The sequence below is a fragment of the Penaeus vannamei genome, chromosome 5, assembly GCF_042767895.1.
Source record: "Penaeus vannamei isolate JL-2024 chromosome 5, ASM4276789v1, whole genome shotgun sequence".
Taxonomy (NCBI): Eukaryota; Metazoa; Arthropoda; class Malacostraca; order Decapoda; family Penaeidae; genus Penaeus; species Penaeus vannamei.
The window spans coordinates 44,137,564-44,150,063 of NC_091553.1; the positions used below are offsets into that span (position 1 = coordinate 44,137,564).

The following is a 12,500-nucleotide window of genomic DNA, read 5'->3' on the forward strand; positions in this document are numbered from 1 at the left end:
AGCCGAACTCAACCGTTTCAACCGTTTTTAGACCTCGCAGGAATTCCGTTAAAAGTTCATTGGTGTTTTATTTAGACTCCGTTAAGGTCCTTTCCTACCTCTCCCATTCCCATTCCGTTCCTTGATCCATACGGGAGCAAGAACGGATATGTGTTATGGGGGTATAAAATAAGTATGGTATGGGATGTCACAATAAATGCAAATTTCTTCCATCACTCGACCGCTAAAATATGGTATTGGACGTCTCCATAAATTATCTTCAATTACTCGACCGTTAAAATATGGTATTGGAAGTCTCAAAATAATATCTTAAGTTACTCGACCGCTAAAATATGGTATTGGACGTCTCAGTAAAATATCTTCAATCACTCGACCGCTAAAATATGGTATTGGAAGTCTCATTAAAATATATTAAATCATTCGACCACTAAAATATGGTCTTGGAAGTCTCCATAAAATATCTTCAATCACTCGACCGCTAAAATATGGTATTGGAAGTCTCCATAAAATATCTTCAATCACTCGACCGCTAAAATATGGTATTGGAAGTCTCAATGAAATATCTTCAATCATTCGACCGGTAAATTAAGGTATTGGAAGTCTCAATGAAATATCTTAAGTTACTCGACCGCTAAAATATGGTATTGGAAGTCTCAATGAAATATCTTAAGTTACTCGACCGCTAAAATATGGTATTGAACGTCTCAATAAAATATCTTAAGTTACTCGACCGCTAAAATATGGTATTGAACGTCTCAATAAAATATCTTAAGTTACTCGACCGCTAAAATATGGTATTGAACGTCTCAATAAAATATCTTAAGTTACTCGACCGCTAAAATATGGTATTGAACGTCTCAATAAAATATCTTAAGTTACTCGACCGTTAAAATATGGTATTGGGTCTCAATTAAATATCTTTAATCACTCGACCGCTAAAATATGGTATTGGAAGTCTCATTAAAATATCTTAAGTTACTCGACCGTTAAAATATGGTATTGGAAGTCTCATTAAAATATCTTAAGTTACTCGACCGCTAAAATATGGAATTGGAAGTCTCATTAAAATATCTTAAGTTACTCGACCGTTAAAATATGGTATTGGAAGTCTCATTAAAATATCTTAAATTACTCGACCGCTAAATTAAGGTATTGGAAGTCTCATTAAAATATAATAAATCACTCGACCGCTAAAATATGGTATTGGAAGTCTCATTAAAATATAATAAATCACTCGACCGCTAAAATATGGTATTGGAAGTCTCATTAAAATATCTTAAGTTACTCGACCACTAAAATATGGTATTGGAAGTCTCATTAAAATATCTTCAATCACTCGACCGCTAAAATATGGAATAGGAAGTCTCATTAAAATATCTTCAATTACTCGACCGCTAAAATATGGTATTGGAAGTCTCATTAAAATATCTTCAATTACTCGACCGCTAAAATATAGTATTGGAAATCTCAAAAAAAAACTATCTTCAATCACTCGACCACTAAAATATGGTATTGGAAGTCTCCATAAAATATCTTAAGTTACTCGACCGCTAAAATATGGTATTGGAAGTCTCATTAAAATATCTTCAATCACTCGACCGCTAAAATATGGTATTGGAAGTCTCATTAAAATATCTTCAATCACTCGACCGCTAAAATATGGTATTGGAAGTCTCATTAAAATATCTTCAATCACTCGACCGCTAAAATATGGTATTGGAAGTCTCATTAAAATATCTTCAATCACTCGACCGCTAAAATATGGTATTGGAAGTCTCATTAAAATATCTTCAATCACTCGACCGCTAAAATATGGTATTGGAAGTCTCATTAAAATATCTTAAATCACTCGACCGCTAAAATATGGTATTGGAAGTCTCATTAAAATATCTTCAATCACTCGACCGCTAAAATATGGTATTGGAAGTCTCCATAAAATATCTTAAGTTACTCGACCGCTAAAATATGGTATTGGAAGTCTCATTTAAATATCTTAAGTTCCTCGACCGCTAAAATATGGTATTGGAAGTCTCATTAAAATATCTTCAATCACTCGACCGCTAAAATATGGTATTGAACGTCTCAGTAAAATATCTTAAGTTACTCGACCGCTAAAATATGGTATTGAACGTCTCAATAAAATATCTTAAGTTCCTCGACCGCTAAAATATGGAATTGGAAGTCTCATTAAAATATCTTCAATCACTCGACCGCTAAAATATGGTATTGGAAGTCTCATTAAAATATCTTCAATCACTCGACCGCTAAAATATGGTATTGGAAGTCTCATTAAAATATCTTCAATCACTCGACCGCTAAAATATGGTATTGGAAGTCTCATTAAAATATCTTAAATCACTCGACCGCTAAAATATGGAACTGGAAGACTCAAAAAAATATCTTCAATCACTCGACCGCTAAAATATGGAATAGGAAGTCTCATTAAAATATATTAAATCATTCGACCGCTAAAATATGGTATTGGAAGTCTCCATAAAATATCTTAAATCACTCGACCGCTAAAATATGGTATTGGAAGTCTCGTTAAAATATCTTAAGTTACTCGACCGTTAAAATATGGTATTGGACGTCTCCATAAAATATCTTAAATTGCTCGACCGCTAAAATATGGTATTGGAAGTCTCGTTAAAATATCTTAAATCACTCGACCGCTAAAATATGGTATTGGACGTCTCAATAAAATATCTAAAGTTACTCGACCGCTAAAATATGGTATTGGAAGTCTCATTATAATATCTTAAATTGCTCGACCCTAAAATATGGTATTGGAAGTCTCATTAAAATATCTTCAATCACTCGACCGCTAAAATATGGTATTGGAAGTCTCATTAAAATATCTTCAATCACTCGACCGCTAAAATATGGTATTGGAAGTCTCATTAAAATATCTTCAATCACTCGACCGCTAAAATATGGTATTGGAAGTCTCATTAAAATATCTTAAATTGCTCGACCGCTAAAATATGGTATTGGAAGTCTCATTAAAATATCTTCAATTACTCGACCGCTAAAATATGGTATTGGAAGTCTCATTAAAATATCTAAAATTGCTCGACCGCTAAAATATGGAATTGGAAGTCTCATTAAAATATCTAAAATTGCTCGACCGCTAAAATATGGAATTGGAAGTCTCATTAAAATATCTAAAATTACTCGACCGCTAAAATATGGTATTGGAAGTCTCATTAAAATATCTAAAATTACTCGACCGCTAAAATATGGTATTGGAAGTCTCATTAAAATATCTAAAATTACTCGACCGCTAAAATATGGTATTGGAAGTCTCATTAAAATATCTAAAATTACTCGACCGCTAAAATATGGTATTGGAAGTCTCATTAAAATATCTAAAATTACTCGACCGCTAAAATATGGAATTGGAAGTCTCATTAAAATATCTAAAATTACTCGACCGCTAAAATATGGAATTGGAAGTCTCATTAAAATATCTAAAATTACTCGACCGCTAAAATATGGTATTGGAAGTCTCAAAAAAATATCTTCAATCACTCGACCGCTAAAACATGGTATTGGAAGTCTCCATAAAATATCTTCAATCACTCGACCGCTAAAATATGGTATTGGAAGTCTCAATAAAATATCTTCAATCACTCGACCGCCAAAGGGAGTAAGGAAATGTAGACACCCCATACTCACCCATATTTCTGGAAGTAGGGTTTGGCTTGTTCCTGGATGTTGTCAAAATAAACCGTTACATACTCGTCCCGATCTGGGCGGTTGTGCTCGTGTCCGAAACCTGTAATAAATAGGTGAGGTTACATTCTGACTTTAGGGCGTCTTCTGTACGCGTCATAAGAGTTAAATCAGGATTAAGGTTTATTCCAAATTCACCGTAGTTGCACAGAAGATGTGAGACAAGTTGCCAGATGCACAAGTCAGTGCGATTATTAGTAAGTCTGTTTTTGTGTAGTGGCAAACAGCAGTCACCCTCTTTGAGTTATATATATATATATATATATATATATATATATATATATATATATATATATATATATATATATATATATATATACGGTAGTACTGTATCATGAAGATATGTATTTGTGCCACTACAAATAAAAAATACATAAATGGCTTCAAATACCCTTTGAACTTTATAGGCAACTGAACTAAAGGCGCCAAACAAAAGATTCTCGTAACATTAGTTTATATTCGCGGGAGATCTTGCTTGAGGTAGGGTATTATTTCAGGATGTTGTTGTCGAGGAATATGATAATGAATTTCCACGCGGTTTTTAATTCATTGCAGTATAAAGATTCAGAAGGTTTGTACTTCGAATTTGAGGTCTAATCGTGATGTTATCAAAAGCTTTTTTCAGTCTATTGATATGTTCTAGAAGTTGGGAGTGTTTTTCTAACCTGGATATAACATTGCCTTTCTGTGTCTGTAAACACTGGAATTCTCTGTGGGATTTTCTTTTCGTTTTTCTTTTCACTGTTGAGAGTTATAACTGCCGCTTGAGTATCCCACAACTTATAGAAATATATGTTGATGAATTTTCATATACATCTTTAATATGAAAATGTCAGACTTTGATTCATTATTGCCTATAATAAAAATTGATGGCAACTCACTCCATCTGTTGAGTTGATGACGTTGTCATTACGTATCAATACATGATTGGTGGGATTAACTAGCTCATATATATATATATATATATATATATATATATATATATATATATATATGTGTGTGTGTGTGTGTGTGTGTGTGTGTGTGTGTGTGTGTGTGTGTGTGTGTATATGTGTATATATATATATATATATATATATATATATATATATATATATATATATATATGTGTGTGTGTGTGTGTGTGTGTGTGTGTGTGTGTGTGTGTGTATATCATATATATATATTTATATATATTATATATATATTTATATATAGTGTATATATATACATATATATATCATATATATATATTTATATATATATATTATATATATATTTATATATACATATATATATATATATATATATATATATATATATATATATATATATATATATATATATATATATATATATGCAGGTCCAGAGATGAATCAAAAGTTTATACCAGACACTACCATTGCACATGCGCACTAGAGATCTGGATTAAACTTTAATACTGGATTAACTCTTGCGGCACGTACAGAAAACGCCAATCGGTTTTGTTTACGGCGAATGTAGAAACAATTATATATTGAACACTTATGTTATTATTCTCTGCGGAGGTTTATTTTAGATTGATAACGTTAGAGGTCATTTTGTTAGAGTAAAATATTTATATATATATATATATATATATATATATATATATATTATATATATATATATGTGTGTGTGTGTGTGTGTGTGTGTGTGTGTGTGTGTGTGTGTGTGTGTGTGTGTGTGTGTGTGTGTGTGTGTAAGTATCACTAAAGCCTGATATTAATCTGAAAAACAGACGCCTACGTTGTCCAAATTCATACGCAAAAAAGAAAAAGAAAAATTCACTACAATACCCCAGACCCAAGGAACTGCCTCCACGATCCAGATCCTATAGGCCAGTTTGACAAATTTCAGAGTCGGTCTGTTACTTGGGCTGGATATTAGAACTTGATATTTAATATTATGACTCAAAAGATTCAACTAACTTCAACCTGCCAAGTATTTCAACACACATTTTCAACATTTCTGTTCATGTGGTTTGAAAGCTTGCTTCTCTCGTGTAGAATTTGTAAATCTCATTTTTTCAATAAAATGCAACTTCTGTAAACCTTGATTAGGAAAGAGAAAACTGCAATATTGAAAACTAATGTAAACTAGGCCTATTGGGATATCAACCTCGACACAGTTATGACAAATATAGCAGATGGAATAAAATGGACAGAATTAATGTTTTCTAATTTGGAATATTTTGTTTTGCTCATTTGGGCGCCCATTTTGGGAAATTTGGAAAGGGGGAAGGTGTGTCCCTCCCGATGCTCCCCCCCCCCAAAAAAAAATGGCGACCTTGCTTTCCCGGATTCCCTTCTCCGCTAACCTAAACCTAAAAGTCCTTACCAAGCGTGTGCATGAACTCGTGCATGATGGTGCCCACGTTGGCGTCGTTGGAGATGGTGAGCACCTGTTCCCCGCCCTGCCGCCCCAGGTGTGACGACAGGTGGTCCTCAAGTCGAATAGACACGTAGTCCTCGGCTCCGCTTCCCGCCATGAAGAGGTTGACACACTGCTGTTCGTTCATGCGGGTGATGGCGGAGAGGAGGAGGTTGTAGACTGCGGAGAGGGAGGAGAAATTACTCTCAAATTTACTCTTCTGCTCGTTTTTGATTCATGGTCTTTGGCAGTACTCTTGCAAGGTGTTTTGAGGTATATTACTTGATTAGTCACTTCGGTGTTTCGTTCATTCCTTGGCTGTAATAAGTGTTTCTCTCGAGCTAATTTAACTCCGCCATTTACTAAAAATCCACGCGGTTAGAATAACATCAAGATCTTTGTTTTTCCCTTTCTTCCTTTGCCTTTTTTTTAAACAACAACAAAAAAAAACATTATTACACACGCAAAACCTTCTTTCCCACAACAACAAAACATTATTCATTTCCTAGCTACAGTAAAATGCATTCTTTTGGTTCTTACGATAGACATGTTCATTCTCGTCGAAGTCGATCACGTAGGGCACCTTCCCCCCGGGCCACAGGCGGTGGTTGTCTGCCATGGCCATCTTCGTGGGCTGTGGGAGTAGCGTAGATTCAATAAAGAGAGGGAGAGAGGGAAAGGGGGAGGGGGAGGGAGAGGGAGAAGGAAAGGGAGAAGGGAGGGAGGGAGACGGAGACTGAGAGGGAGAGAGAGAGAGAGAGAGAGAGAGTGGGGGGGGGGCAGAGAAGGGGAAAGAGAGAGAGAATGGGAGAGAGTTTTATATAAGAATTGCATAGGTAGAATTCACATCATTTTATATAAGATTTTCATAGGTGGAAATCAAAGAGATTTATATAAGAAGTGTATAGATGCCATTGACAGCTTTAAAAATGGAATTACGTTGTTTTTTCGTGGATATGTAAGAATAGATATGTAATATAGGAAGCGTTAAGTGAAAGTGGAATATGTGGTATTTATTAAGATTATGTCAGCAGAAGAATAAAGATAATGTATAGTGAACGCTAAGAATAGGAAGAATAGGTTGGTTTAAGCATATTGGATATGACATAATGACAGAATAGACGGAAAAATAATTTTACATATATATATATATATATATATATATATATATATATATATGTGTGTGTGTGTGTGTGTGTGTGTGTGTGTGTGTGTGTGTGTGTGTGTGTGTGTGTGTGTGTGTGTGTGTGTGTGTGTGTGTGTGTGTGTGTGTGTGTGTGTGTGTGTGTGTGTGTGTGTGTGTTTGTGTGTGTGTGTGTATAAGATTAATGATAATGAAAAATAAAACAGAAAAGCATAGAAAATATAAATGCTTTACAAATAGTGAAGTTTAAGAACAGATGAAGAAATAAGATTAAAGATTATTGAATTAATTGAAAAGAATTCAATTAATTGGGTTAATTAGAATAGAACTAATAAAACATTTAATCATTTCATACTGAAAGTTGTGTCCAAACTTTTGGGTATATTGTCTACATGAAAATTAAAGAACACTAAAAGCTAAATAAATTAATTTAAATCATTTAACCAAAGCGTTATTTTCACAACATGTCATCTTTAAACAACCAAATAAGTTTGTAATTTTGATTGTTTTATTTTTATTAAAAAAAAAAAATAAAAAATAAACTGTTTGACTTTCCAGTGTTCTGTTTTATTTGTGTTCAGCGAAAGTAAACAATAAAATGTCCTTAGGATTTCCAGGAGTGTGAGAAAATAGGGTGGGAATACACCTGCTTTGGCCGCACGTGTCTGTATAAAGTTAATTTTCTCTTATCTCGCAATGTGTATTTAATTCTTATAAATTATTCGTGATATTATTAAGTATGACATGAACGTTTCTTGATGATAATGATAGTTATGCCACCGCCATGCCAAAATGAGGATGAAATCGAAAATAAAATAAAATAGGCACGTATCTCGTATCTCCTAGCGCGTTCGAATATTTTGCCGTTATACGCAGCTTGCTAGTGTTGCTGAGCGCGGCAGATAAAAGAAATAAAATAATGTCAAATGAAATAACAGGTTCTCTCGTTCCTGATACTATATAAAAAAATACACACTAGATAAACATTGATAAGAAAAGGTGGGTGCCAGTTGGCGTTTATCAGCTGTTGCATAACAGACAACGCCATCATTGACTATCATGGAGACCAGGGGAGTGTCACGTGATCAGAAGCTCCACTACTGATGACAGTAGTAGCCGATGTCACGTGTCATGTCGATGTTGTGATGACAAGGTGAATGACAAGGACGAATTTTGTGTCATGTCGTTAGGAGTGTTGCTGGGAACGGCGATTTTTTTAACGTTCGAATTTATATAATGAGGGTGAATTGGTGATTGACATGTCACTGATTTGTAACTTCTTAAGTTTCTATTTATATTTATAATTATTTAGCTACTTATTTATTTATTTATAATGAATGGGGCAAGGAAACACGAATCTTTAAGACTAAGAACAGGAAAAGAGAAGAAAAGAAAAGTGGAAAATGTCAGCTGTATAGTGAAGATGGCGAATAGTAAAGGTAAATATAAATATTCTTAAATTATAACTTACAATTATACCGAAGCTTATTCTAAGATATAATAAAAATCTCCTATCGAAGGTATTCCCATGGTCACAGCCACAGCGACCTTGACCTAACTTGACCCCGTGAGAAAAGAGGTCCTGTAGGGGTACACATCATGGTCTTTCAGTTAAAAGATTTTACGTAATTCACAGCCGTCAAATTTCTGCTGACGTCACGGCGTATGTATGGGCGTGTGGGAATAGGCCTATGTACTTACGGGGTGGGTGTGGCCGTAGGTGTGTGTAGGGTGTGTTAGAGTGTACACGCGCTGAAACGAAATGGAACAATCTGAACAGGTGGTGGTTGTGGTATGGAATTTGAAGTTCAAATTCTGAATTTGTATATCTAGAATAGAAAATGTATTTAGATTAGGGAGGAAAAGAGTGTGAAAGATGAGAGTGAGTGAGAGAGAGAGAGAGAGAGAGAGAGAGAGAGAGAGAGAGAGAGAGAGAGAGAGAGAGAGAGAGAGAGAGAGAGAGAGAGAGAGAGGGGGGGGGGGGGGAGGCAGAGAGAGTTAAATATTGAGAGAGAAAGACAAAGACAAAGACAAAGACAGACAGAAAAAGAAAAGAAAACTATGAATCCAAAAACTTTACTTACATCCTTATCTGGCAGGATGTCCGCCTCCAAGTAAGCTGTGGAAGAAACAGATAACCATTATCTAAAGTGGTCTTCAGATATTGCAGATATATTTAAATTTAGACAATGAAAATGACGGATGGAGTGACACGGATGGCCCTTCAGTCAGATAATTTTGAAATTGATTGATATATAGATAGACAGACGTGGACATGTGCGGGGATCTGCAGACGAAAGCATATCGTGTGAATTTTCCCACGATTTTCTTGGATTCTCTTTGGTGTGTCTGGAAAAAAAAATGTATTATTTACTCTCACAACGAGCATGTGGACTCGATGATTAAACAGATAAATAAATAGATAAACACACGCACGCACGCAAAGAAACACACACACACACACACGCACGCACACACACAAGCACGCACAGAAACACACACACGCACAGAAACACATACACGCACACACACACGCACAGAAACATACACACACACACACTGATACTGGTGGGGCAGAGTAATAAACTTGTATGGCTTCACTCTTAATTATTAAGAGTTAACACACGAGTTGAATAGAAGATGTCACGAGACGCCAGCGCTGGTGGTGCACGCGGTCGCAAGCCCTAGCGAGGGCAGTCGCCGCGTGGAGGGTAGTGGAGGTCCTCGCGGTTTGAGGGGCAGTTCAAGTGAGAGGGAGGGAATGAGTGAGCGGCCCGCCTCGCCCTCGTGCTTCAAGGGTGACCCATCATCGGACTCGATCTGCTGGTCATCTTGTCCTCGCTTTCATGTCCTTGATCATCCTCGTGTTGCTCGTCCTTGTCGGCCTCTTCTTCTTGGTCCTTGGTGTATTCCTCCGTCCTCGATGTCCGCACTTCCTCGCAGGTCTCGCCTAGGTCCTCCTCGACTTCGGATCGTCCAGACTTCCTCGTAGTCCTCGTCCAGATGTTACACGGCGGCGTACTCGTCCACACGTCCTCGCGGATCTCGTCCAGGTCCTTCTCGGCTTCGTGCTCGTCCTGACGTCCTCGTACCCTGCGTCTGGGTCTACAGGCGTCGGGGGCAGGGGCGTTCTTTCCGGCATCTGACGTCGGCTGATACCTGCGCTGATGAGCTTCTGGAGTTTGACCAGATCTACGGGCGTCCAGGCAGGCGGCGCTCTTCCATAGCATTCTGGGGCCTTCCATGATGAGTTCCTGGTTCTTCACTGGATCTACGGGCGTCCTGGCAGGCGGCGCCCTTCCACGTCATCCTGGGCGGCTTAATACCTGCACTAACGACCCCTGGTCCACAGGCCTGCGGCGATATCACGGCATTCCAAGGCGTTCGTGCTGCAGTTAGACCTCCTTCTGTGCCGTGTCGGATATCCACGGTCCATCTAATGCATTATCGAACCAGATCATACACGCAAGGGCCAAGATAGTGAGAGAAAAAGAAAGCAACAGAGAGGGAGGGATGCTGTTCAAGTGCTACTAGCCGGTATCTTTATAATAATTGGCATTTTTTAATGTTTGTTATTTCATATATATATATATATATATATATATATATATATATATATATATATATATATATATATATATATATTTTTTTTTTTTTTTTTTTTTTTTTTTTTTTTTTCTTTCTTTCTTTCTTTTTTCACTCTTGCATTTTTCAAGAGGAAAATAAGTTGCGGGAGAATGGAGTAGCGATCCTCACGGACCTTCTTGAGCTACAAACCATCCCAGACAGATATGAGAGTAGATATGGGAAACGACAATGGCAATCCTCAAGGATTTACTTGAAGCAATTGTTGTCTCAAAATGTAAATGTAAATGAGAATTGTGCATCATCGCCAATTATCACGACTGGCAACATCCCAGGCAAAAGAGATAACCTGCAGCTATGACACAACAAATCCTATTAAAGAAGATTTGTATATATTTACAGTGTCCGTTGTTTTGCGTGGATGAATGAGTGTGCATTGATTGCGTGTTATGTTCCGACGTAACTGACAAAATTGTAGGCAATTTTGTCAGTTTGCGAAATGAGGTCAGTCAAGAGGATGGGAAACTGTTCACCAGAGAGACATAAATGATATGAACATTCGTGAATGCAAATAACGAAATCAGTAAGAGGTTAAAATGAACCAAAAGGGTCCAAAAGATGAGTGAATTTCAACAATCAATCAACAAAATTTGTACAAGAACAGAATTGAGTACAGAGAAATCGTGAAATAATTACGAATTCCATGGAGAAAATTCTCAGTTTGAGAAAAATCACAAACAAATTGAAATCGTTGTAGTTGAAACGATATAAATCTCTAAAAACTAGAGAATGGATTATTTAATGAACAATATTCATGTTTGTGAGATCATGTCCCACATCTGTTCACGAGACATGACATGAGTGTGTTGCCATTCCTGCTACCTCAAAGATTTAAATTTTTCACCGTCGGCACTTGTAACCAGCAAAACCAACATAGCGATTGCGCATTTTACACGGTTTAACGCATATATGGGAGAAGGAAGGAAAGAGAAAAGATTGGCCCATAACGTGTACTCACGTGGTTCTGAAGACATCGTCGTATCAATGGTGATGGTCGAGTGGATTTTCGGAGACATGTATAGTATTGTTTTGTGAATTTAAAGAATGCAAAAGACTCCGCTGCCACCAGATATAAGGGGTATGAACCTCCTCCATTGATACTGGTGGGTCAGAGTAATAAACTTGTATGGCTTCACTCTTAATTTTTGAGAGTTAACACACAAGTTGAATAGAAGACGTTACGAGACAACAGCGCTGGTGGTGCACGCGGTAGCAAGCACTAGCGAGGGCAGTCGCCGCGTGGAGGGTAGTGGAGGTCCTCGTGGTTTGAGGGGCAGTTCAGGTGGGAGGGAGGGAATGAGTGAGCGAGCCAGGGGCACGGCAGGGGCACGGCAGGGGCACGGTCTGCGGAGAGGCCGGGTCGTTCTTGGAGAAAGGGTGAGGCCGAGTGAGTCTGAGGTCAGGCTTGGTCGACGTATGCGTGACCAGTAGGCGCAAGCAGTGGAGTGGGGTGCCACACCTACATCTATATATATGTATGTGTGTGTCACAGCCAGTCGCATGTTTTCTTTGATCTAATGATATTTAAAGTGGTTTTTTGTACCATAGTATCAACATTTTAGTGTTTTGCAATTTATAATTATAATTTTCCATTATAATTTTCCAA

The 12,500-nt window shown here is 37.1% G+C and overlaps 1 protein-coding gene across 1 annotated transcript in view; it reads right to left on the reverse strand.

Annotated features, from left to right (window-relative positions):
• LOC113817854 (zinc metalloproteinase nas-1) overlaps positions 1 to 12,500 on the reverse strand; it is a 21,691-nt gene that overhangs the window by 3,384 nt on the left and 5,807 nt on the right. The window contains exons 3-7 of the mRNA XM_070122156.1: positions 9,334 to 9,368; positions 8,951 to 9,001; positions 6,646 to 6,739; positions 6,073 to 6,285; positions 3,679 to 3,778 (exon numbers count right to left, since the gene is read on the reverse strand). Coding sequence (XP_069978257.1) covers positions 3,679 to 3,778; positions 6,073 to 6,285; positions 6,646 to 6,739; positions 8,951 to 9,001; positions 9,334 to 9,368 — 493 coding nt within the window. The remainder of the gene's footprint in view (positions 1 to 3,678; positions 3,779 to 6,072; positions 6,286 to 6,645; positions 6,740 to 8,950; positions 9,002 to 9,333; positions 9,369 to 12,500) is intronic.